This window comes from Eschrichtius robustus, chromosome 20 (genome assembly GCF_028021215.1).
Source record: "Eschrichtius robustus isolate mEscRob2 chromosome 20, mEscRob2.pri, whole genome shotgun sequence".
NCBI classification, from domain to species: Eukaryota; Metazoa; Chordata; class Mammalia; order Artiodactyla; family Eschrichtiidae; genus Eschrichtius; species Eschrichtius robustus.
The window spans coordinates 59621719-59648668 of NC_090843.1; the positions used below are offsets into that span (position 1 = coordinate 59621719).

The 26950-nt window shown below is 48.4% G+C and overlaps 1 protein-coding gene across 2 annotated transcripts; it reads right to left on the reverse strand.

The window, feature by feature from the left end:
- Positions 1 to 7126: 7126 nt before the first annotated feature.
- On the reverse strand, positions 7127 to 24137 carry DHRS7C (dehydrogenase/reductase 7C). 2 transcript variants are annotated; one of them, XM_068530310.1, is made up of 6 exons: positions 23984 to 24137; positions 15623 to 15735; positions 13161 to 13371; positions 11397 to 11489; positions 8339 to 8494; positions 7127 to 7335 (listed from the first exon to the last, which is right to left on the reverse strand). In XM_068530310.1, exons 1-6 carry the CDS (start codon positions 24135 to 24137, stop codon positions 7127 to 7129), a joined length of 936 nt encoding a protein of 311 aa, XP_068386411.1. The 2 variants fall into 2 exon arrangements, with proteins under 2 accessions (XP_068386411.1, XP_068386410.1); XM_068530309.1 differs by having other exon boundaries at positions 13161 to 13374.
- Between the last annotated feature and the right edge of the window lie 2813 nt (positions 24138 to 26950).

Here is a 26950-nt window from a genome sequence, read left to right on the forward strand (position 1 = left end):
ACCACAAGAGGGCGCTGGTGGGTCAGCATAACCATTTCGAGGCAAGAACTGCTGTTTCGTTTAAATTTCAGGGCCTGAGTACTTTTACTAAGGAGTGATTGGATGTGGGCAAAACATAGAGCATAACTCTGTGATGAAGCCTCGTTAATAAGAATCTTCAGTATCAAATCAAATATTGTCATTGGTTTCTCCTATTTAAACTTTTTTTTTTTTTTTGGGAAATAGTGGACTTAACAGGAAAAATCTTCTTTTCCTCTTGATGCTTCTCTGGGATAAAGCATTAAGGATGCCAAAAAAAAAAAAGTGATAGTGACAGTACAGCAGGATTCTAGGATAATGAGGTGGGAGAGAAATGATTGAGATTTTAGGAGAATATTTAATATATAACAAAATAATTGTATTAAAGTTTTTCAAGGTATTTAAAAAAGATAACTATTTTGATACTGGGGAAAAAAGGAAGTTCTTTTTTAAAAAAAATTAACTATGAGATCTATGTACAATTTTAATAAAAGCTCATCTGTGAAACATGCAAATGACTGTCTGAATTATTCAAGTTAGACAAATGATCTTGTTCTGTTTCTGCTGCATAAACTTAGCTCGTTGCTTTTTTTTTTTACCATTTAATCATTTTTTAACATTGAAGTATAGTTGATTTACAATGTCATGTTAGCTTCAGGTGTACAGCACAATGATTCAGTTATACAGATAGATAGATGATAGATAGATGGATAGATAGATAGGTATATTCTTTTTCAGATTCTTTCCCCTTATAGGTTACTACAAAATACTGAGTATAGTTCCCTGTATATACAGTAGGTCCTTGTTTGTTATCTAAACTCGTTGCTGTTGATATCAGAAAGCCATTGATTGAGTTGTCTCTGAAAATTTTAAGTACTTTTAATTAAAATGATTTGCTGTTCTCTAAGGAAATAGAAGTCTCCCCAGGTCTCTCTCTGGAGGGCATGTACTTTCAAGGACTAGAGAGTCTGAGCCCGTCTCAACGGACCATCACTTTGTTACCGACTAGGGTCCTTGAACTCCTTAATCAATAGAAATTGATGAGAGGCCGGAGGAGGAATTCAGGCGAGTCTTTACTGGGACTCGTGCTGCAGCAGAAGGGAGCGAAAACAAGCAACAGATGCCCTTGCTCACTCTCCGAGGAGGGTGGGCTGGTCCCTTAAATGGTTGAGGCTGGGGACGGATCAGTGGGTCAGGCCGGAGCGCTGGCTCAGGTGGTCTGCCCACCCCTTTGGTGGTGGCGTGTGCAGGGGTCATGCGCAGGACCCTGCTTTTCCTCCCCGCCCCTCAGAAGTGGCAGTTGGGTTTTGGCCTTTTTGAATCTTCTTGTTCATAATTTGCCCCAACTGTGCCTGAGTGCAGGTATTTTTAGTCTCTTATAGTTTCTTTGTATTCTGTTGCTGGAGGAGACGTTTGTCCAGGTGCAAGCACTGCAGTAGAGGGTCCCGGGTCCCAGCCTGTCTCAAGTTGACTGTCCTCTGTTTCCTAGAGCTTTGCACACTTTTCAGTAGCTCTTCTAACAAATATCCCGTCGCTTCTTACAGGGAAGCTGCTAAGGCTGATCCCAGTCCTGGGGCTCGACAGGTGAGGTTACTGGTGAGTCTGTAGTTCAACAGTCCATTTTCTAGAAATACTTCCTTTGCGATAGGAACCATTTGTTTAAGACACCCGACTCCAAAAATTAAGTTTTTCCTCATATACACGGCACGACTCATTGGTGTGTCTCTGCTACTGTTCTTTTCTTAAGAAGGAAGAATGAGGTTCTTTTTTATTCCCCGTGAGAAAGGCTATGTAATTTTGAGCAACAGTTCCAAGATAGAAGGAACCGAGATGACAGAAGGAGAAAACACGGGGACCTGCCACCTGACCCCAGAGGGCAATGTGTGTATCAGTAGACCCACGTGCTTGCATTTCAAAAGTCCGTGTTTTCTTCAAGTCTTTTTTTTTTTTTTAATTATTTGCTTTATTTTTATTTATAGCTGTGTTGGGTCTTCGTTTCTGTGCGAGGGCTTTCTCTAGTTGCGGCAAGTGGGGACCACTCTTCATCGCGGTGCGCGGGCCTCTCACTATCGCGGCCTCTCTCGTTGCGGAGCACAGGCTCCAGACGCGCAGGCTCAGCAATTGTGGCTCACGGGCCCAGCTGTTCCGCAGCACGTGGGATCTTCCCAGACCAGGGCTCGAACCCGTGTCCCCTGCATTGGCAGGCAGATTCTCAACCACTGCGCCACCAGGGAAGCCCAAGTCTTAACTGATGCTGGGGAAGACGTAGCTGTCCGTGCCCTCTTGGGTGATGGGAGTCTAGAGGTCCTCCTGCTGTATCTGGTTCTTTTTCCTCTGTTGACACTCATCTGTCATCTTTCACTCCCATGCTCTTCCTAAGCCCAGCCTCACTTTCTTTGTCCCCTAAGGGATTGGGTTGTGACTCAGATGTGCATCCCCAGGCTTCTCCCTTTCGAATACCCTTGGATATCATGAGCAGGTCCCAATTTTTAGCAGCTTTCTCTGTAATACACCACAGATTGGAGCATTTGCCCTAGGCTATGAATTTGGAATAGAAAGAGGCAATTACACATAGACGCTGGTAGTTATATCTGCCATCCCACATCTTCAACAAGGATGCCTGAAGTTCCTTGGTAACGCTTTCCCTGAGGTTGCTTCCCCGTCTAGAGGGACCTGGTAGGGAAGGCTGGGAGAACACAGCATGGGAAAAGATTGGGTTAGATTTCTGCCCAGATTGGAGGCATGGTTCCAACCTCGACCGTGCATCTGAGTGCACGCCGTGGCCATCTGGTCAAGGGATGTTTCAGGAGGAAGCATGGCAGAAATACTAGGATGCTTTTCTCAAACTACAGAGCTGCTCTTGGACATTTGTAAATTGGAGTTTGAGGCAGGTTGAAAGCCATTGAGTCAGATACAAGCATGGCCAGCGATTGAGTTAGCTCAGCGTGGCAGAAATGGTCTCCCATCCTCCTCTGGAAGCCCAGGTACCCTGCCTGGACCTTTCCCTGCTCCTGAGGTCTGGACCCTGGTCTGGTGGTGATAACTCCCTCCTGACTCCCAGTGTGTCCTCCAGGTCTGGGACTGGTTTGCTTCATCCCCCACTCCACTCTCTTCCACTAGCGGAAGGAAGGGTTTGCAAGTCCAGAATCTTGGGCTGGGAAGTCATACTGGGGGTGTCAGAAGCTCCAAGGGCCAGAGGAGAAAGAACATCTAGAGGAGAGGAGATCGTAATCTATACAAGTTACAGAATTACAGTTCTGGGAACAAACAGAGGTATATGCTAGCTCCATCCTGCTTTCCAGATGCTGTCAGCAGGACACCACCTGTCGTGAACAGACACAGGGATGGTGAGTTAACCGAGCTCCTGCTGACTTGATTACATCTTTTACTGCAAACGATAACATGTAATAGTTGCAGCTAACGAACATTTCAATAGCACCTGCTGTGTGTGCAAAACACTTCTTCTAAGGTGCTTCAGATTTGTCCTCCGAAGTGTGAGAGGTTGGGTCATTGCCCACCAACTCCTGTCCCCTGCTGGGTGAACAATGCCCCCCCCCCAAGGGACATTAACTCTTGTGCAATTCAGGACTGCACCTGCAAGGGTTGAAGGGACCCTCAGGCTTTAGAGAAAGCCCCCCAGGGCAGAGAAGTGGAGAGGTGAGCTGGAATGCTGTCGGCAGGTGTGGGAGCCTTCCGTCATAGCTACCGCTGACACTGGGGACAGGGGGTGGGGGGATGGGTCACAGGGCACCAAAAACATCTGCTAAATCCTCCAGATTCCTCTACTGTTTATATACTTGGACATTTCCCTTTTGGGCAACAGAGCACCAGCCAATCCAGACCAAACTTCCCCACTGTACCTCAGCCTTTGTAATGGAAACTCCTTGACTGACTTTGCAACCCAGAGTTCCCCCAATACCACCGTTGACCAGGGTACACCAGGAAGGTGGGGGTGATCTGACCCTACATTTGGAAACCTCACCCAGTTCTAAGATGAAAAGGACTGATAGGTTATTGGTCATCTTCAGCTGCAAGGGCTCCAGCCATCTCCACCCACGTCCCAGCTCTGCCATTGCCCAGCTCTGTGATTTGGGCTTAATTACCTACCCAGCTTTCTGAGCCTGTTTTCTTCACCAGTAGAAATGGAACCATTAATATTGGTCTTGGAGGCTTGCTGGGAGCATTGCATAAGGTGACGTGTTAAAGTTCCTTGTAAGGTAGCAGGTAGGTGGTAAATGCTCAGAAGTTCCCTTGTCTTCTCCAGAGATAAGCGTTTACAAAGAAAGGCTTGTTTTGCCCGTTAAGTGTGTTCTCCCTTTCTTGTAAGAGCATCTTAATTTTCTCTTGGGAAATCACTCCCTCCCCACTCTGTCCATCAGACAGAGCTGCCCCACCTCTCCAGCCCCGGAAAGGGCACGTGGCCCAGGCTTGAGCAGTCAGACACACGTGGTGGTTTCAAGATGGCTACATGACCAGGTGGGTGTTGGAACTAGCGAGAAAGAGGAATCTTTTGCTATCTGGCTTCTAAGTCTGTAGGATGTGAGCCTGGAGATATTGGTGTCCATCTTGTCGTGAAGATGGGGAGAGCCTGTTGAGAATGAAGCCCACCCAGTAGAATATGTTGTTGAGAGATGGCAAAACAAAACAAAGAACAAACAAAACAAACAAAAACCCTGAATCCTGGTGGCATCCTTTGGATGCCTAGATCTAACTATACCTGAAATAGGACTTTCTACTTACTTGGGTGAATCAGTGTTTTGGTTCACTCTGTGGTCTGGGGCGGTCACTGGCCTCTGAGGTCCAGTCCTTCTGTGTCCCAAGGGGCTAACCAACCGCCTTCAGGCTGCCCTCGTTCTGCCAAGAGTATCCCACAGAGCGTGACCACCCTCATTTTTCTCATCGGTGAAATAGATTTGTCGGCTGTTTCAGTGATTCAGGGTTGATGTGAAGACCAGATGGGATCTTGGAGGGGAATGCTCGTTGGAGATGATGAATTGCATGCAATTTTGTGGGCTTGTTACTGCTCTGCTGTGCTGGATTTCTGTTCAGAGGAGGAAGCTATAAAATAGGTTTGGAGCCACAGTGACACCTGGTGGCCATTCCTCTTATTGCACGATGCTTTCCCCGCAACAACTTAAAAAAAATTTCCCATATGTTTCAGCCTAAGGGTTGTAGGTTTTCTCATTTGCTAGGCTGGTGAGATGCCCCATCCTGAGAGGGCAGCGGGCCTATGTGGACACAGGGACATCCTAAAGGCAATAGGGGGTATCCAGTCAGAGGGAGACCAAAGTCCATGGACAGGAAATTCAACTTAAGGGAGTTTGGGGGGCCAACCACTCAGTCCTGCTGTGGCTGCGTCCACCTGCAGGTCTCTGACCCTGTTTGGCTGCAGGGACAGCGGAGCAGACCCACTGACACGAAGGTCCTTCTTCCTGAGCCATCATTCAACGTGGCTTTTTTTGGGGAATCCCAGGGGTCTGAGGTCTTCCCCCACCTTGGAGTCTTCCAGTCTTTGCTTGCCCAGAATTCGGCTTGGTGCCCGTGTGGATGCTTCCCAGAGGCAGTCCCTCTCGGCCCGTCCACCCCTACTCCCACCACCGAAGGATGGTCCCCTCAGCCCCGCTCCAACCTGAGAGGAGGCAGAGCCCCAAAGAGAGCGGGTCAGGACCCCAGGCCCAGGGCTGGGGCGTGGCGGAGCTAGACCTGGAGCCCAGCCCTGGTGCGACCCCAGGACTGGCTGCCTGCGGCCCTGGCTCCAGCCCTTCTTGCCCCAAAGCTGCCATTTCTGTCTCTGGCCACCGATCACATTTCAGTCGTTTCCCCGATGCTGTTGTCCGTCCCCCACCTCCCAGCCCCTCCCGACTCTCCATCATTCTGGCCTAAGCACCTCCAGCATCCCAACACCCAATAGCAGTAGTAACATAGAAGGTCATCTTGCTGGCCCTAGGCCTGCCCTGCCTCAGCTGCCCTCCTAAGTTCTGGTGATGCATCCCAACCAGCAGCCTTATCCTGAGGTAGCCTGGGTTCCCTGGTGATCACGTGATCCTGGACATTTTGCTTTTTAAATTCAGGGAGATATATATATATGCAGACGTGTACCGTGTGTGTTAATTTCGTAAATGGCTTGGGTTCAGGGAGGAAATTTGAGCCCTCTTTCATCTGTAAATATTAGAAAAGTTTGAATCAGTAGGTACAATTATTAGTGCAAACAATGTACCCTACAATTTCCAAGATTTCAAGAATCATTAACTGTTTTGTTTAAGAAACACTAAGAGAAACACCCACCAACAACAAGGATGGCAGTTTTAAATGAATTTTGCTTTGAGAATGTAAGAAGAGGCTTGAATGAGCTGGATGCCCCGGGGCAGAAGTTCTCAAGATTTGTTGCACCTTAAGCAGCTGTGCCTGGGGCTCCTCTTTGGACCAATTAAGTCCAGGGAAAGGGCTGATTCTGATATGCTGCCAGGACCGAGGATTACAGCTCTGCTGTGTTGCCAAGCTGGGAACCGCTAGCCCCGTGCAGCTATTTAAAGTTAAATTAATTCAAATTAAATAAAATTGAAAATTCTGTTTCTCTGTTGCACAGGCCACATTTCAGGTGTTCAACAGCCATACGTGGCTGGTGGTTGCCATACTGGACACTGCAGATGACAGACTATTTCCATCATTCCAGAAAGTTCAGTTTCACAGGGCTGCCCTAAGGAGTTGCCAAGTTCAGCTTCTGTGGTTGGGGGCAGAGTGGGCAGGTCACCCTTGTGTAAAATGGAGGTGGTTTTCTGAGGTCCTGGGCAGGCTGATGGCCACAGTGGGAGTGTGAGTATTTGGGAGTTGGACCCTTATGGTTCCTGTCTTTCTGCCGGGTTGTCACTCTGTAGGGTCGAGAAGCTTCTGGAAGTGTGTCCTGGGAAAGTCACGTGGGAGACACCCAGGGGCCCAGGGCGACTGGGCTGAACGCCAGGCCATCGTCACTGGGATGGTGAACACCTCCCACAGGTGGTGCGCAGGTTGGGGAACTGTTTGGGGCCCCAAGTGCTGAGAGAATGGAGGATCCTGCAACTGCCCGTGAAGCCTTTATTCCCCGCGGGGTGACCCTTTTGGCCCCCTGCAGTTAACCCTCCTCTGGGACGTTGAGTTTCTCCTTCACCCCACAGGCCACCACGGCAAAAAAAACCTCAGGGAAGAAGGTGCGGATGTACACGGCGGCCTTGGGGATGGGGTTGGCCAGGAAGACCTCTTGCTTCTTGCGTCTCACCGTGCGCATCACCTCCTCCGCCACGTCCACGGGGTGTACCCCGTAGGTCAGCCTCCTGAAAAAGACTGAAAAGCCCCCAGGCGGGGGCAGGGCTTACAGCCTCGGGAGGAGGGGTGTGGCCAGAGCCCCACCCCCCACCCCCCACCCCCCACCCCCCAGGTGGGGACGGGTGTGCGCTTCTGGAGTCCCAGTCTCGGGACCAACCCTGCCGTCTGCTGGCCGTGCGCCCTGGGGAGGCACTTTACCCGCTGCGCCTCAGCTTCCGCATCTGTAAAGTAGGCGCAGTTTCCTGCCCCGTTAACATCCCAGGATGGTTATAAGCCGTCGGAGGGGATGAGAAAGAGCTTAGAAGATAGGAAGGTGCCGGATGTATGAAGAGGCTGTTGTTTACAATTGTTGCGAAGCTGTGTTTGTCCAGAGCCTCCTGGAACCTCTTGCCTACGTCTTGATTCATCTTGATTCCCTAATGTCGATAGAGCCTCGGGCAGGGGGTAGCTGCTCTGTGTAGAGCATTCTAGAATACTGATCATAGGTGCCTTTACAGACCACTCAGGATTCTAGGAGCTGGAACTTTCAGTCTTACCTATGAGTCTACAAGTTAGGTATCACCATCAGCCCTCATTCTCCAAAGGGCAAACGGAGGCAGAGAGATGAAGGGAGTTGCTTAATATGTGACTGAGGCGAACTTCACATGCAGGCAGTCAGGGCCAGACTCTGAGTTTCTCTGTGCTGCCTTCTAGGGCAAGGGGAACAGGAAGTTCTCGAAGACCAAATCCTGGCTATTCCACATGGGAAACAGGCCCAGAGGTGGGCAGTCCCAGTGGCCAAGGTCACAGAGCCTGTGATTGACGGAGCCCAACCTGGCTTCGGTCTGCTGATTGCAGGTTAGGATTCCATCTACCTGGTGCCTCAGGACCTACGTTTTGGGGTACCTCCCCACTGTTAGCTGGGTGCAGGGGCCCCACCGTCCCCAGTCTCATGCTTCAGGAGCGCCCCCCTGGACCCGCCCCCCCCCCGCCCAGAGCCCTCCGCGGCCCCTGTCCCTCTGGCTTCGCTCTGAAAGCTCACATTTCCAGATGGAGGCCTCCCAGTTTCCTTGGCCTGGATGAACGTGGTCGGAGCGGATGAAAGCGGGGCTCACGGTGCTGACGACAATGTCGTATTCCTCCACCTCGGCCCGCAGGCAGTCGAAGAAGCCGAGCGCCGCGTGCTTGGCGGCGGCGTCTGGAAGAGAAACCAGCGAGGGGTGGGTGTGGGTCCCGCTGTGCTTCCCAGGAGGGGCCTTGGGGACACACATCCCTGCAAACTCCGTTGGGAGAGGCCTCAAGTCACCTGCCCCTCGCTTCATAGATGAGGACAGAGAGCCCTTGTGAAGCAGTGGACAGATGCAGAGATGAGACGGAATCCAACTTAGCCACTTGCCCACTGTGTGACTTTGGGCAAGTGACTCATTTTTACCTGAAGAGGCTCAGTTTTCTTATCTTTAAAATGGGCATAATACACAGGGAACTATATTCAATATCCTGCGATAAACCATAATGGAAAAGTATATGAAAAAGAGGATGTATATGTGTAACCGAGTCACTTTTCGGTACAGCAGAAACTAACACAACGTTGTAAATCAACTATACTTCAGTAAAATTAAAAACCTATAAAATGGGCTAAATAAATAAATAAATAAATAAAGTGGGGATAATATCACCCTATCCAAGTGAGAAAATGTATATAAAACATTTCAGCCGGGAAGGCTGGTTCCCTGAGAGAGTGATTTCTCCAAGGTCCTGAGGCCATCAGGGTTAAGAATGCAGGAGCTAGGACTTCCCTGGTGGCGCAGTGGTTAGGAATCTGCCTTGCCAATTCAGGGGACACGGGTTCGAGCCCTGGTCCGGGAAGATCCCACGTGCCTCGGAACAACTAAGCCCGTGCACCACAACTACTGAGCCTGCGCTCTAGAGCCCACGAGCCGCAACTACCGAAGCCCGCGCAGTGAGAAGCCCATGCATCACAACCAGGAGTAGCCCCTGCTCTCCGCAGCTAGAGGAAGCCTGTGGGCAGCAACGAAGACCCAACGCAACCAAAAATAAATAAATTAATTTAAAAAAAAAAAGAAAGGTTCCAAGGAAACCAGTGCATTGGGTTCCATGTTGGTTGGAGGCCAAAGGGCCAGTTGTGTTGCCTGCACCACATTGTATCATGTCACTGCTGTCTGTGTCCCCAGCACCTGGTTCTAGGCATTCGATTGCTGTTTGTTGAATGAATGAAGGCAGCAAGCAAGTGGAAAGTAATCCACCTGCTGAAAATGACATGTATGTTTGTGAGTAGGAGGAATAGTGGTGAGGTTCTAGATGGGCTGGGGCAGAGACGGAATGAGGTACGTGGCAAAGACTGCCCTGTGCGGACCCAGCTCTATTCTTCTCCCCATCCTGAGCCCACAGGCGGACTGCAATTCCCAGCATCCCTTGCAGCAAGGGGGTAAGCATGTGACTGGCTTCTCGACGACAGGATGTGAGCAGGGCTGTATGGGCACGATGCCCTCTTCTTGCCAGCAGGAACCCACGTGGGGTGGGAACTAGCTTTGACCACGTGGAAAATGATGGCAAAGCTGTGACTTGGCACGACTCTGGGCCCCCGAGTGACCGTGAGGAACAGTGATGCCTGCTGAGCTGCCCATTTAGACAGTTATATGGAGGAGGAATAAAGGTCTTTACGGCACCGTCAGCTTAACCTAACTAATGCAAACGAGAAAAGGAAAGTAAAACACTATTAGGGGGATATGATGGGCTGAATTGTATCCCGCCCCCAAATTCATATGTTGAAGTCCTAACCCCAGTATCTCAGATTGTGGCTGTATTTTGAGATAAGGGCCTTTAAAAGGTAATTAAGGTAAAATGAGGCTGTTAGGGTGGTGCCCTAATCCAATCGGACGGGTGTCCTTATAAGAAGAGCAGGAGACGGCAGGGGTGCCCACACACAAAGACCATGTGAGGACCCGGGGAGCAGGCCATCAGCAAGCCAAGGAGAGAGGCCTCGGGAAACATCAAGCCTGCCCACACTTTGATCTTGGACTTCCGGCCTGCAGAGCTGTGAGAAAATACATTTCTGTTGTTTAAGCTACCTGGTGTTTTTGTTTTTGTTTTTGTTTTTTTTAATTTATTTATTTGGTTGCACCAGGTCTTAGTTGTGGCAGGTGGGCTCCTTAGTTGCGGCTCACTGACCCCCTACTTGTGGCATGCGAACCCTTAGTTGTGTCATGCATGTGGGATCTAGTTCCCTGACCAGGGATTGAACCCGGGCCCCCTGCATTGGGAGCGGGGAGTCTTAACCACGGTGCCGCCAGGGAAGTCCCTGTGGTATTTTGTTGTGGTGGCTCCAGAAGACTACATCAGGCCACCCCACCCACCCTTTCTTCATTCCTCTCTCCCTCTCACCTTTCTACCCACCAGACACTTACTTACCCAGCTCCGGTTTCGTGCATTGTACTTTGGGCCATAAGGAAACGTATGAGACATGTTCCGCCACCCTCCCACATCCTACCTCACGGGAGGTGGGAATGTCTCCAGAATTCTCCCAGTTGGGTCCCAGGAACATACACCGAGAAGTCCCTCTCCTCCTTGGACTTTTTAGAGGAGTCTCACCTTTGGAATTCTCTCTCTCGCCTCCCCTGGAATTGTGTCCCTTTCCTTTTCTCCTTCCTCCTTCCTCAGAACCTCTCCATCTCTCTCCCCTTTTGGGATGTGCACCCCTCCTTTCTTTCCCAGTTGTAATCGTTCCTGTCTCTCCAGGGGCATCTTTACAGAGAAGGGGGCATCTGAGCTGGGGCTGTGCACCCATGTCAGGAGCGTGACCTTGATCTGGCATTGATCGTGTCCAGCCAGGACGTGTCCTGACCGCCTATGAGATGTGAGCTTCTGGGGGCTGAGGGAAGGGCTTATCTTTATCTCCCATAGTCACCTGTGTGCTGTAGACGGTCAAAAATAGGAGCTGAAGGGATGAAAGAAAAGCCAACAGATGCTTTCATCTCTGGACCCTCTTCCCCAATGTAACCCCATGCCTAGTCCTAGACACACATCTCTTGTCTTATGAGACACATAACATAGGACGAAACATGTTTGTCTTAGCAACTTACAGGCCGTACGGAACGGGATTCCAAGCTTCCCTTGGATGTTATTCACTAACACAATTTGTCCGGTCCTCCGGGAGATCATGTTGGGGAGCAGGGCTGGGAAGCATAGGACAAAGAACCACGGTTACAAATCTGAGGCTGAGTCAGGCAACATCAGGCAGAGCCCTTCCCCTCATCACGGAGGGCTCCTCTACCTCCCTGACAGTTAGGTTACAGTGGGACACAGATGGAATGGACCCTGGTTACCACTTATCCAGTGTTTCCTAAGAGTGGGCTGGGCTCGACTGGGGAATTGCTGGGTTATTTTATTTTATTTTATTACTTAATTTTTTTGGCCTCGCTGCACGTGGCATGCAGGATCTTAGTTCCCTGACCAGGGATCGAACCCAGGACCCCTTCAGTGGAAGTGCAGAGTCCTAACCGCTGGACCCCCAGGGGAGTCCCTGGATGATTTTAAATGACCCATCCGTGTGCATGGAGTGACACTGATTTCAATAGTGAGAAAGGTAATCCCTTTTCAATTGTCCTATTGCTTCCAGTAGGAAAGTTGGTTCCAATGGGTCTTTAATACTTCTCTTGCATGTGCTAATCTTTTTTAAAAAAAGAGAGGAAAGACCTCAGCCCTTTGTCTTGGGAGAACTTACTACTTTGTTCTGATTTCAGGTTTTCTTGTATTTATGGAGAGGGAAAGGGGTTTTTAAATTATGGTAAAGATTTCCTCCTGAATTGAATTAATTTACCAATGAGGAAATTTAGAAAAAGATATGGAGTAATAATAGCACAGATTGAATAGGGAGATGGCAAAAAATATCAGAAGACTTAAGATTGCATTCCTCACCGTGGTGCCAGGGAACCTGAGCTCTCAGGGGTTGAGTGAAGGACACACCTTGGCTGGCCTGCTTGGTGTGTCCACAGCGACTGGGCTGGAGGAAACTGTGATCTCCGGGCATCGTCTTAGAAGCTCTGGGGAGTCATCTTTCTGCTCCCAGCGCTTCTTTCCCTTCAGCTGTCACAGCTCTCAGAATCCCATTATCATGGAGATTCTGGCCGTAGAGAAGGCAGCTCTAAGATCATGCTTTCTCAGCCTTTGCCAAACACGCTACTCCGTCCATGTAGACATTCTCCGTGCTTATATTCTCCCTTTTGTGCTTCTGCTTCGATAAACTTTATTTGGGGTGGGAGGAGGGCTTCAACTCTTGGTGCTATTCCATGTCATCTCTAGCAACACCCCTAACCCCAGCTTCAGATCTGCATTTGAACTTGACCCTTAGAAATCTCCACACAGGAACCACCATTTTACCTTTAAAAGGGAGACGTCCTCCTGCCTTCCTGTTTCTGCAAAGGGATGGACAGTATTCTGGGTCTCTTGCAGATAAACTCTTTTTCGACCTTGGACCGACTGTCCTGATTAGGAGCAGATCAACCACAAGGTCGATACAGTAAAAGATTTGCAGAGGATGAAGACAGTGGTCCAGAGATGTGGAGTGGGATTGGAGGGGAGCCGTGGATATGAGTAAGAAAAGAGGAGAAAAGGGCAGGACTTGGGGAGGGGGCTTAATGGAGAGGCAGGTTGGAATATACCAGTCAGAGACTTTCACAGTCCCTTTTCTTTCATCAACCTTTACAGTCAGATGCTGAAAGCTTTCACCAAATAAGCAGGGATTTTTCTGAAAGAGGGGCTGGAGGCTCCATCCAGAATTGGGTGACTGTCTGGAAATATAACAGAGCCCTTTCTAGCAGCCAGTGGGAAGGTCAAACTCACGAGACCTTTGGTCAGCGTGATGGGTCCAAAGTAATTGGCATCCATGATCTTTTTGTCGAGTTCCAGAGAAATGTTATGGGCAGGCCCCTTCACCTTCATGCTGGCATTGTTGATGAGGATGTCCACGCAGCCATAGCAATCCAGGACCTCTTTGGCCACATCCTGGACACAGCTGATGTCCGAGAGATCCAAGAGGACCAGCTTTGGGGTGAATGTCTGCTGGACCAATGAGAGAGTCAAGGCACATGTGGGTACATCCCCTCAGACCTTGGGACCCTTCAATCTAAGAGTCACCCCTTTTGAAACTCAGAGCTCATGGAATGACTACAAACAAATGATGAGGAAGAAGCAGAGAGGACTCTGGGAGGAAGGAAATTGATGGAGAAAATGCATCCTTGGGGACCAGAGCAACAACAACATTCCCAGCATGCAAACATGCAGTCATAAGTCTGAACTTCTGGTCAAGGGGCCCGACCTGAGAAATCCAAGTGGAGGCCATGCATTGATTCTGCTGTTGATGTCATTTCTTATAACACTTCTGAGCTCCTTTTTGGCAGTTGCTTTCAGACTGGCTTCCAAGCCTCAAGAGAATCTGCCCAGTACTTTGTAGCCACATTTACTTTTTGGCCAAAATCACACACTCAACGCAATTTTTTTGGAGCACGACCTATGTGCCAGGCATTTGTGTTCAGCCCTAAACATTTGATATCGTCAAGATTCTCATGGGTTAGAAGGGATACAGATGGAAACATTGATGTTACCATATGGTAAATGCAATCCCGGTGTTTGACAAACACTAGCCCTGAGATACGGCCTTAAAAAAAGGTTCCCTGGTCAGATTTGCTTAGGAAATACAGACTACTATATGTTCTTCTTGGAGATAACACAATGCACATTTGCATAGCAAGGGCTCTGAAAAGTCCTGCAGTAAAGAAATTAGTCAGACAAGCTTGGCCTAACTTAGTATTTCCCACAAAATTGACTTCAGAACCTCGTTTTTACTACTTAATAACCAATACCTAATAAGATCCCAAGAAACATACCTTGGAGTATGTTGTGTTATCCTGGTTGCTCCATCTCCTCAAGTACCAGAGTTAGTTCTGAATGATTTTTGGCTATTTGCAAAATCGAATTCAACATCAAGGGAAAAGATTAAAAAAAAAAAAAAATCCTGAAGAGAACTCTCTGAAGGCAATGTCTTTTTCTTTTTTTCAAATAAATTTACTTATTTATTTATTTTTGGCTGCGTTGGGTCTTCGTTGCTACGCACAGGCTTTCTCTAGCTGCGGCGAGCGGGGGGATACTCTTCTTTGCGGTACGCGGGCTTCTCATTGTGGTGGCTTCTCTTGTTGTGGAGCACAGGCTCTAGGCGCATGGGCTTCAGTAGTTGTGGCTCACGGGCTCAGTAGTTGTGGCTCAGCAGGCTCTAGAGCGCAGGCTCAGTAGTTGTGGCGCACGGGCTTAGTTGCTCCGCGGCATGTGGGATCTTCCCGGACCAGGGCTGGAACCCGTGTCCCCTGCATCGGCAGGTGGATTCTTAACCACTGCGCCACCAGGGAATCCCCTGAAAGCAATTTCTTAAACAATGCTCCAGAAATGCTTTGAAAACCCCAGCTGCATTGAAATGTGTTCACCTCCTGTGGAACTTCATGGAAGGGGACTTCACTTCCCTGATTTCTTTGAAGGAAATTATTATTATTTTTTTGGCTTGCGGGATCTTAGTTCCCTGACCAGGGATTGAACCTGGGCCATGGCAGTGAAAGCGCCAAGTCCTAACCACCGGACTGCCAGGGAACTCCCTCTTTGAAGGAAATATTATTTGAAGTATTATTTTAAAAATCAGCCATGAGTGTTAATAAACAGAGCCCGTATCTGTGACATACCATATTTTCTGGATCCTCTTTGAGTCTGACTTAAATAGAATGGGGGGTGGGGAGGATCAGAGGCTAGAGGCACGATGAGGGGTCAAAATGAGCCAACCCCCAAGTGGGCAGACTTACCTGTGTCAAGATTACATTTCCCCAGGACTTCCCTGGTGGCGCAGTGGTTAAGAATCCGCCTGCCAATGCAGGGGACACGGGTTCAATCCCTGATCCAGGAAGATCCCACATGCCTCGGAGCAACTAAGCCCCTGCGCCACAACTACTGAGCCCACGCGCCACAACTACTGAAGCCCGCGCACCTAGAGCCCGTGCTCCGCAACCAGAGAAGCCACTGCAATGAGAAGACCGTGCACCGCAACGAAGAGTAGCCCCCACTCGCCGCAACTAGAGAAAGCCCGTGCAGAAATGAAGACCCAACGCAGCCAAAAATAAATAAAATTAAAAATTTAAAAATACGTTTAAAAAAATTACATTTCCCCAAAGCAAAATTTCACCCAAATTTCACCGAAAGAGCTGCTGTGTAACAAGCAAGGAAGGCTAAGGGTGTCCAGGGGTTGCCCGTGGCGGCTGCCAGAAGGCCTTACCTTGCTGGGGTCAGCCACACTGATCAGGGCATCGTGTAGACTCTGAAGCCTCTCCCAGCTCTTTCCGCACAGCACCAGCCTGGCCCCGCCGGTATGGAACACCCGAGCACACTCTGAGGGGAAGAAGGAAGGAGGACAGGACACACTGTGGGTGAAACCACTGATGGCGAGCCCCTCTTTCTTACAGATTCAAGGATTCAAAGAATTCAAAAGCCTTAGAGCCATGAGTTCCTTTAGAGGTCATTGCATTCAGCTGCCTCTGGAATTTCTTCTTGTTTCCAGCCTCAGCATGGTTGCCTCCTGTGAAGGGCATCTCACAGGGGTGTGAAATAACCCCTCCTCCGTTGGGTAGTTCTGATTATTAGGACGTTCTTTCTTAAACTGGACAGAAAGATGACTCCATCAAGCAAGACCCCCAGAAGCACAGCTCTAAACATATCTCAATCTGAAGATATTGGAGACAGCTGCCATGTTTTTTCAGACCAAATGTCACTAGTTTCCTCCACATTTTCTCTGTGGGTCGATACTCCAGACAGGGTTCTTTTTATTAAGAAAGGAAACCTGCCTGCTGTCTAGTAAGTTTTACTCTGGACGAATTTCTGACTCACCCAGTGTCCCAGCGTTCTTTTTTTTTTTCTTTTTTTGGCCCTACCGCGCAGCATGCAAGATCTTAGTTCCCCAACCAGGGATCGAACCTGTGCCCCCTACAGTGGAAGTGTGGAGTCTTAACCGCTGGCCTGCCGGGGAAGTCCCTCACCCAATGTTCTTAACTGGGAAGTAGTTGGTAGATACAAGTATTCTTATGTGGCAATAACAATGATATTTAAGAACAATAAAAGCTAACAGATTTTGACAGTTTACTTGCTTGAGTAGCTATTGAAAGGGATTTACGTATATTAGCTCATTTAATTCTCACAGTCACCCCATGCAGCAGTTTCTTAGGTTGGGTTCCCTAAAAGCAGAATCTAAGACAGGGATTCAGGTGGCCAGGATTAATTCAGGGAGTGCTCTTCAGAGAAAATCTGTCAGGGATTAAGGGCATGGCGTAGGTGAAGGGGAAGGATGTGGTCTCAGGTAAAGTCTAGCTTTGGCTGGACCCAAGGAAGGCTCTGGACTGTAAACCCAGCTGCAAGGCTGTCCCACCTGGATGCAGGGGGACTGTCTTTTGTACACGTGTGTCAACCAGTCACTGATGGTGTGCTGCCTCCCTCCAGGGGTGGGTACAAAGGGTGTCCACTGGCAGAGGGCAAGTCTATGAGCCATGGCCACCAACACTCATAGGACCTGGGGATGGATGAACTGGCCAGGTACAGGAATCTGGGAGGGGCACCAACAACACCCACTACAGGGGAGTAGCTATTACTGTCCCATTTTTACACCAAGCACTGGTGACCTGGGCTGCCTGGGGATGCCAAAGGGTAGTTGGGCAGCACTGGGTGCCCACTAGAGGCTGGAAATCCTGTGTGCCATGGCTCTAAGTGATCTTATGTTTGTGTGATTTTCTCCTGCAAGTCTCAACAGCTGGAGCTGGTGGAAAGAAGGGGGCCAGCTAGACAGGACAGTTGGCAGGGGTTTGATAAGTGGGCGTTGTGAGCAGGGGAATTGTGGTACTGGAGAGGGAACAATTGATGTGCTGGACCATTCAGTCTAAGCCAGATGGGAGCAGGAGTGAAGGCAGAAGGGGCTGATAGAGAAGGAAAGGAGAAGGCTCTAGGGAGGGGAGGTCTCAGTGAGGTCTAGAAACAGATGTGGTCGGGGGAAGCTGTGGTCAGTTCTGCTGACAAAGGGAAACTTGAATCAAGAAATAACTGTGTGGGGCTTCCCTGGTGGCGCAGTGGTTAAGAATCCGCCTGCCAATGCAGGGGACACGGGTTCGAGCCCTAGTCCGGGAAGGTCCCACATGCCGCGGAGCAACTAAGCCTGTGTGCCACAACTACTGAGCCTGCGCTCTAGAGCCCGTGAGCCACAACTGCTGAAGCCCGCAGGCCTAGAGCCCATGCTCTGCAGCAAGAGAAGCCACCACAATGAGAAGCCTGTGCACCACAACGAAGAGTAGCCCCCGCTCGCTGCAACTAGAGAAAAGCCCGCGCGCAGCAACGAAGACCCAACATGGCCATAAATAAATAAATAAATAAATAAATAAATAAATAAATAAATAAAATAAAATAGAAATAACCGTGTGAACAATGTCACCTTGAATTGTTAGGATCATAGAGAATGGAAGATTTCCCTAAATGCAGGTGTTTTATTGAGAAAAGGGCTGTCCCTGATGATTCTGCCTGGCAAAATTCAATACAGACGTCAGTCCATCTCCAAGTGAATTTGATGCAGTAAATCAAGATCCCAACATGTCTTGGAAAGTGACAGAAAGATCCTAAACTTTATTTGGAATAACTTACAAACTTTACTTGGAATAATAAATATGCAAGAAAACCAAAGAACATTTTGATAAACAATAATGGGAGTGGACTATCAGTTATTAAAATATATTACAAAGCGGCAGAGATGAAAGCGTTGTTAGTGTCTCCAGTATAGATAGAAATACGGATTAAAAATAGAGCCGAGTGGGCTTCCCTGGTGGCTCAGTGGTTAAGAATCCGTCTGCCAATGCAGGGGACGCGGGTTCGAGCCCTGGTCCGGGAAGATCCCACATGCCGTGGAGCAACTAAGCCCGTGCGCCACAACTACTGAGCCTGCGCTCTAGAGCCTGCTGAGCCACAACTACTGAAGCCCGTGCACCTAGAGCCCGTGCTCTGCAACAAGAGAAGCCACCGCAATGAGACGCCCGCGCACCGCAACAAGAGTAGCCGCCGGTCGCCGCAACTAGAGAAAGCCTGCACGCAGCAACGAAGACCCAACGCAGCCAAAAATAAATAAATAAATAAATTTATAAAAAAAAAATAGAGCCGAGTATTCGTAAGAATTTAGCATATGGTAAAGTTAGCACGTTGAATCAGCGGGAAAAGAACATATTATTTAAAAGAAGTTTTTGGCCCACTGGGTAACTATTTGAGAGGGAAAAAATCTAGGTACAATATACCAAATGTATTAAATAACTAAACGTAAAAATAGAACCATAAAAGACCTAGAAGAAAACAGAGATATATTGCTTTGGGGAAGGATCTTTTAAGCACAGCACTGAAGGAAGAAATAATACAAATTATTTACAGGTTTTTATCCTTAAAAAAAAAAAACCTTCCTTACAGAAGAAAACAAATAAAAATTAAGAGGGAGATAAATTGAGAAAACCTATTTATAATACATATGTCGGAAAAGGGGTTAAGTTATTTAATCCACAAAGAACTCTTGTAAATCAATAAAGGCCCTAATAAAGAAATTGGCTAGTGAGATGTGTATGCAATTCATAAAAACACAAAGAGCTAATACACAGAAGACAGAAGTTCAATGCCAATAATAAAGAAATGCAAATCAAAAGATGACAATCAAAACAAAATTGGTAATAATCACATATTCACTGCTGGTTGTAGTGTAAATTGCTACAGTCCTTCGGAAGAAAAATTAAAAGAATCCTTAAAAGTAAGCATGGCCCAGTTATTTTATTTATGGGCATTTATTCTAAGGAGATAATTAAGAATGTCTGCATGGGATAGTTAAAATATTATTTATCTCAATATCATAATAATAAAGAGTTGGAGATGTTGGTTAGGTAGATGATGGTGTATCTATATATCAGTTATTTCAAAGGCTTTAAAACTGATGTTGCAGAAATGGGTCTACCGACATGGAAATCTCACAATATAGTAAGTTTTTTTAAAAAGACTCAAACAGTGTGTCTAACACAGTGCCACAACACTTGACTCTGTGTGTGTGTGTTATTGGATGTTAAATTGCACCTATGATTATGTAACAAGATTTAAAATTGGAATTTCCAAGATCAGATATAAAATTCCAAAGTGACAGTCCAAGATGCAGATTTTCAAAGAAAATTTCTGAAACCCTGTTTCATGAATACCCTTTACTCCTAATAGGATGCAAACGGATAAGGCAGAGGAGAGAGGGGACTTGGAAAGAGGATGTTTGTGGAGAGAACACTGTTAGGTGAGTTTTTGCCCCTTATCTCCATCCTAGAGAGAAGAGATGGACCATTTGAACACACACTGTGAGTTGCCTGCAGCCGGGAGCCCGGAGTTATGTCTGAGTTGCACCTGGGAAATCTCATGGGCATCGCCAACTATCCCAGAGCAGACAGAGGAGAGCTGGGGCTGCCCCAGAGGTTGGTCTCTTTACTGAAGAACCCTCCCATCCACCACAACCACTTGGACCAGAGGTAGATCATGAGCTGGCTGGGAGCTCTTTTGAATTCTGCCCAAGAAGACCTCTGAGAAGGGCAGTGGGAATCTAACACAGGGCGTAGGTGCGGCAGACTGCCCCAAACCAGGGGTGGCACGGGGACTGAGCAAGGGGAGTGCACCTGCCCCACGGCAAGTGCAGGTGAATATCCCAGGGAGCGCCTCTGAAGGACCCACGGTAGAGCCCATGGGAGAAAGAATCCACTCGGTTTTAAATGTGTGCCAGGCATGGAGCTCGAAGCCGGCTTCTAAGAGTGTCAGTCAGGTGAGAATTTTTCCTGTCTTCCTTCTCTCCTCTCCTTCCTGCCCCTCCACCCCCAGAGGGGTCAGAAAGAGCAGCAAACTGGCCGGCGACTCGCCCTAGCTGGGGGCAGCTACGGGAAGGGAGAAGGAAACTTGAACTTCAATGAAAACGGACACGTTTATCAATGTATTGAACTGGGCACTGCAGTTTCTGAATCAAAGCTATGTTAGGGAATTTATCATGACCAAAGTGTTTGGTATAATCTAACAGTGATCAGAAAAGCTACGAGACTATCTGATTTTTTTTTTTTTTAAATCAAGATGCAAAGGAAGACTTTCCCTTCTGCATGAATTTGAGAGACCGGGGTGGGCTGTCTCCCTATACCCCTCCCCCCCATGTGTGCTTGCCCCCGATAGTTATACATCTCAGCATCATAAAGTTGCTGGAAGGAAATAGGATGAAGAGTTCCCGAGTGGGTGGGGTTCTGGGTGTGTTTTCGCTTCTTTTTTCTTGAAAAATCCTCTTTAATATATGTGGTTCCTATAATGACAGAATTCGCTAAAAGAAACGTCACCTGGAGGGAGAATGCCTAGCCTCCCCGCGTTTGGGCTGTAATTCTGAGTGGCGGCAGCAGCTGCGCTGGGTGTGGGCATTCGTGGAGGTCGTGTTTCACAAACCAGAGGGGCGTGGTTCAGTGAGCAGGGCGGAGTCACCCACACCCCACCGCTGGTGAGTGGTGAAGCCAGGAGGGACCCCAAGTGGTGACATTCCCGTTGGGTCCCTTGTTCCGCTGCTGACAAAGGAGCAGGTTGGGGCTGTACTGTCCCTGATGACGGGCACTCTTACAGGCTGGCCACTGGGGCAGGGTGAGGGTCTGTGGCCAGGAGCCAGACCAAACCCGTGGCCTTGACCTCCTTAGGAGAGGCAGCCATGGGTGTTTGTTACCATCACCCATTTCCCCCGCTTCTCTGCTGACACCTCACCTTTGCCAGGTGGACCCGGGAGGCTCGAGCCCAGTGGTGCATCACTGCTTTGGTGCAGCCCAAAGGCACGCTCCCAAATGGGTCCTTTCTGCCAAGGCCAGGCATTAGGTAGAATACCCAGGTGTTCTTATTTTATTCTTTGTCAGCTCAGCACAACTTATATCTTGGATCAAGTACGTGGGCGCCAGGCCTGTTCTTTTTCACTCAGCAAACATATTAATACATGGAGCCCTTACTTCCATAGTTCCTCAAACCTAAGATGCCACCCGCCTGCAAGAGGCTTTCTGATTTCAGAGATATTAAAATGCACACGGATGGCCCATGACAGTTGTAAGATGCCGTTGACTGAGAGGCAATTAGCTCAGTTTCAGAAACGTTTAAAGGGGAAAAACCGTGCATCTTAGAGGTGATAAAACATAGGCAGGGTCTGTGGTCTCTGAAGCAGTGCAAGTACAGTGGTTAAGTATTTTGAGAGTCACTCTTGCTGCAGACACAGTGGGTCCAAGGTGACCCCATCCCTGACTTGGCCGAATTGCGTGGGTTTGGGGTGAGGGCTAGCAGTCCTGATCTCTAGCTGTCTGGTTTCCCTAGGAGACAGCTTGGAACTGGGCTCCTTGATGCTGTCCAGAGCTACCCACTGAGTTCAGTCAGGTTCTGTGGGACTGGGCATGTACTGTGGGCTGTGTGCAGCCTACATCATCCGCTTGGTGCCCCTCACTTTTTTCTTGCCTTGGACCTGAGAAACGGAGCACTTTGAACCCAGAATCGCTGTGGTCAGCGGCATGTTATGGCTAAGCGTTTATCTAAGGTCACCCATGCCCAGCTTCTCAAGTTACTTCTAAATACTCGGACTTTATTTTCTTCTGCTTTGCATTTCTTCCTAGGGTGAGTCCGTAAGAGACAGTGAAAAAGAGCAGTGACATTAGTCATGACAGAGACTAGACCGTATTCCTCTGAAAATGCCGTTGTGCTCCTGAGATATGTTTCCTGGGCACCTGATTTGTACAATGTTTGCTTATAATAGAATGAGACTTTTAAAAATAAATAAACAAGACTACTAAACCAAATATACATCTCTCAGCAATAGATAGAAGTCCTGTCCAGTAAGACAGAAAATCAGGACAGTTGTAGAACAGCCTTCTCAACCAACAGGGTCTAATCGACATTTGTAATTCACTTCATTCATGAGCAGCAGAATGCACATGCCTTTCACACACCCATGCATCATTCACCAAGAGAGTCCGTGCCCTGGACCAACTGAGAAATACCCAGATACGCCACTAACGGTAGTGTATTTCTGTGAGGAGCCATGGAACCCAGAAACCAGCGCCTTAGGGACCATCCAAAAGGAAGGAGCAATCGAGGTGCCAGGGAATGAAGGCGATGAAGGGGTCTCGAGTTGGCAGCTGTCCTGATGCTAGACGGGCGTGTTCTGCTTGAAGAACGGTCTTCCCCAAAGACTGACTCTGCATGTCTCTGGGTGGGTGTCTCTGCTCCATTTCCCCGGGGCACCCACTACTCCCTGTTGTCTTGTGTCTGGTCTGACTGGCAAACGTGTGTGCCTGGTTTGTCCCTGTGGAAGATGGAATTTGTGTCCCTTGTGAGTATTGAGTCTAGTGATGTTGGATATCCTTCTTGGGAACTGCTTCTGGGACCCACACAGGGGCCACCTAAGGACCTAGTTTTACTGCCTTACTCTTTCTCTTTCATCTCAAGTGGTGAACCCAGGTCGATCACCCACTGAAATGGAACCCGTTCTTGAAGGATGCAGATGGGCTGCTGTTGGGATGCCCAGGGGAAGGAGAATCCGAGAGAATTCCCAGATGGGAGGTTACAAATGTTCTCGTAATGGTAGCACCATGGGAGTGGGTGCCCAGCCCACCAGCGGGCCTCTTTGGAAGGGGCAGTGCTCATTTCAGGATGTAGAGGACTCAACAGATACTGATTGAGTGACCTAATGAGTCTTTGGCTGGTGGGTTCGACATTTGATGAAAAATAACAAAAACAACAGCAAAAATGATACCCAAACTATGTGACACATGGGGCTGCACTACCATTGTTAGGGATGAGAGAGGATCTTAAAAACCTAAGGGCATTTACTGTCTGTTATGTCACACATGCCACCAGCAGAAGGGCCCTCTGAGACCATCTAATTCAGGAGTTGCAAACGTAAATGCCTTCAAGGCCAGGAGGTGATGTGGTTGAGAGAATCAGGCCGAGTGTGAGACAATAGGGATTAGTGGGGTGTGTGGCACACTGGTGTTTGCATGTTCTGCATAATTATCACCGTTGCTAACACTTGAGGGGTGCCCACTCTAGTTACAGGCACTGTTCTAAGTGCTTTCCATCTATTACTTCGTTTATTCATCACAACAGCATTATGAGGCAGAAAGTATTAGTATCCTTGCTTTCAGATGAGAAACCCAAGGCTGAGCAGTGCATCACCAGCTGGTTAGTGGTGGAGCCAAGACTTCAACCCCACCCCCAAGTTTGGCCTCTTCACCAGTTCACTGCCCCAGCTGAGGGCTTTGCATTTCAAAATTTCTAGAAACCCGCCTGGAGGCAAAACAAATCATGTCTGCAGACCGATGTTGGCCCTTAGACTGTGAGTTTGCAACCCCAGATACTCCAGTCCCCTCATTTCTCAGGCGAGAAAGCTGCAGCCTCCAAGAAAGAAGACGCTTGCTGGTTCACGACAGCTGCTGGGAGAGAACACAGCCTCGATCCACCCCCGTCCGGCCCAGCGGGCTCACCCACACGCCACCCTGTTGCCTCTCATCCTCCAGGGCAGGAGTGGGCACGAGAGGGGGCAGAGCTCGCTTACCCTTGCCCAGTCCTGAGATGGCATCGGTGATGACCACCACCTTGTTCTGCGCGGCTGACTTGGACCACAGCCTGGACGCCTCCTGGTAGATGAAAAGGAGGCCGCTGATTCCCAGGAGCAGCAAGGGTAGCATGAGCACAGCTGGGACCCCCATCTCCTGCTGGGGGAAAACGGCAGGAAGGAATCCGCTTCGCACAGAGGCTCTGATCAGGACACGGGGCAGGGGGAGGCCTGAGGCTGCCGGCTGCGCTCACGCCCCAGGCCCGGGGCCCGCTGTCCAGGGAGCCGGGCTCTGTGCCGACTCCCAAAGGGCTGCTTCCTAGAACACCTGGCCGGCACGCTAAGCCCCAGATGGTCAAGGAAGAGAAAATTACTCACGGTGTCTCCAGCAGCAAATGGAATCCGGCCTGCCCTCCCAAAGGTTAATTACAAATTTAATTAAAATGGGTCTGCATGTTTGGAAGGAAAGCCATGTGTTAAGGCCACCTGCTTGGGCCCCAATGGCTATTTATAGCTCTCTGTGCACTAAAGGGCTTTCCGGGTAAATATAGTGTCTCTTCTGATATTCAGGGACACATGCTGGCCGGGTCTGATTTCAGAGTTCCTGCCAGGCCTTCTAAAGCTCTCCCGGCTGCCTCACCATTAGAGATTGCTCTGCAGTTTGGGGCTGGGCGTTAGGGATTGGGACCTGGGATTGCAGCACAAACACCCTTGCCTTCTCTTCCTATCACCCTCCTATCAGGTAGCTTCCATGTAGCTCAGACCCGTGTGGCAGTGAGCCATCTGGCCTTCCCTTTCCGGTTGGGGGTGAAAAGCACAGAAAATCTGTTCAACGGAATGGAGCCTGTTGCAGAATGAGACACTTGGAAGTGTGACGTGAACTACGGGAAAGAGCAGCTTGGAGCTGTTCCTCTTCAGTCCAGGGCTTCCACTTTCCAGAGCCTTAGCCTCCTTACCTCTAAAATGGGCACAACAGTTCTCATCTTGCCGGACTGTTGGGAGAACAGAATAATATACTGCATCTCGACAACAGACTCTGAGAAGATCACTCCTGTTATCTTTAGTGATTGAGAATACTAAGAATGTATCCCAAACGTCAAATACTTTAATGACTTAAGGAAACTCAGTAGGATTAGAAATGGAGAGAGATAGTAGCTACTATGGAAAACAGTACGGAGGTTCCTTAAAAAACTAAAAATAGAGCTGCCATATGATCCAGCAATCCCACTCCTGGGTATATTTCTAGAAAGAAATGAAAACACTAGTTCGAAAAGATACACGCACCCCAAGATTCATAGCAGCACTATTTACAATAGCCAAGACATGGAAACAAACCAAGTGCCCATTAACAGGCGACTGGCTTAAGAAGATGTGATATATATAGAGAGAAATATTGCCATTTGCAGCAACATGGCTGGACCTAGAGATTATTATGCTTAGTGAAATAAGTCAGACAAAGACCCATACCATATGATACCGCTTATATGTGGAATTTTAAAATAATGCAAATGAATGTATATACAATACAGATTTACAATCCTAGAAAACTTGTGATTACCAAAGGAGGGTGGGGAGGGACAAATTAGGAGTATGAGATTAACAGATACAAACTACCCCACACAAAATAGATAAGCAACAAGGATTTACTGCATAGCACAGGGAATTATATTCGATATCTTGTAACAACCTATAATGAAATAGAACCTGCAAAAAAAAAACCAAACAAAAAACCCACAACTGAATCACTGTGCTGTATACCTGAAACTAATGCAATATTGTAAATCATCTATATTAAAAAAACAAAAGAAGAAATGGAGAGACATAAATAGCCAAAATTCATTTCAAGTACTCAAACCATCAAAAACCAGAAGACAGATCATAACAATGTCCTATTTTGTGTGGTAAGGACCAGGAGCCTGGGCAAGGAACAGTGCACTGGAGTTGGGGACAGAGAAACTGCATTTCTTCCTTGGAAATGAAAATGTCCAGGAACATTTTTAAACACCCAACTTTTTAAATGACACCTGATATACATATAGAAGTATGTATATATCCTAAGTGTAGAGTTTCCTGGATCTCAAACTGAGCACATCCTTGTAACCAGCACCCAGATCAAGAAACAAAGCATTGCCGACATCCCCCCATCGCGTCTCTTTCCAGTCGTAAGGGTGACTACTGTCTAACTTTTGATAGCATATATGGTTGACCCTTGAACAACACAGGTTTGAACTGTGTGGGTCCACTTATTTTCAACAAATACTGCAGTAATTCATGATCTGAAGTTAGTTGAATCTGTGAATGTGGAACCGCGCATACAGAGAGCCAACTTTGAAATTATGTTGGGATTTTCCACTGAAAATTGGCAGCCCTGGGCTTCCTTGGTGGCGCAGTGGTTAAGAATCTGCCTGCCGATGCAGGGGACACGGGTTCGAGCCCTGGTCCGGGAAGATCCCACATGCCGCGGAGCAACTAAGCCCGTGCGCCACAACTACTGAGCCTGCGCTCTAGAGCCCACGAGCCACAACTACTGAGCCTGCACGCCTAGAGCCCGTGCTCCGCAACAAGAGAAGCCACCACAATGAGAAGCCCGCGCACCGCAATGAAGAGTAGCCCCCGCTCGCTGCAACTAGAGAAAGCCCACGCGCAGCAACGAAGACCCAGTGCAGCCAAAAATTAATTAATTAAATAAATTTAAAAAAAGAAAAGAAAATTGGCAGCCCTAACCCCTGTGTTGTTCAAGGGTATTAGCAATTTGGAGTCACTGGTGCTATTGACAGGAATGTCTGTGTGAAGTTTACCATGAGGATTCAGTTCTCCTTCAAACTTACTGTCAGTGGTTCTGTAATGAGCAACCCTGCAAGGTGGTCCATGATCCACCCAACTCCCTACATCTGATACTTTGAAAGCACAACCTTCTCTCCACCTTGATCTCGGACGACAGCCTCGCCAAATCCGGAAGGTGCTTGA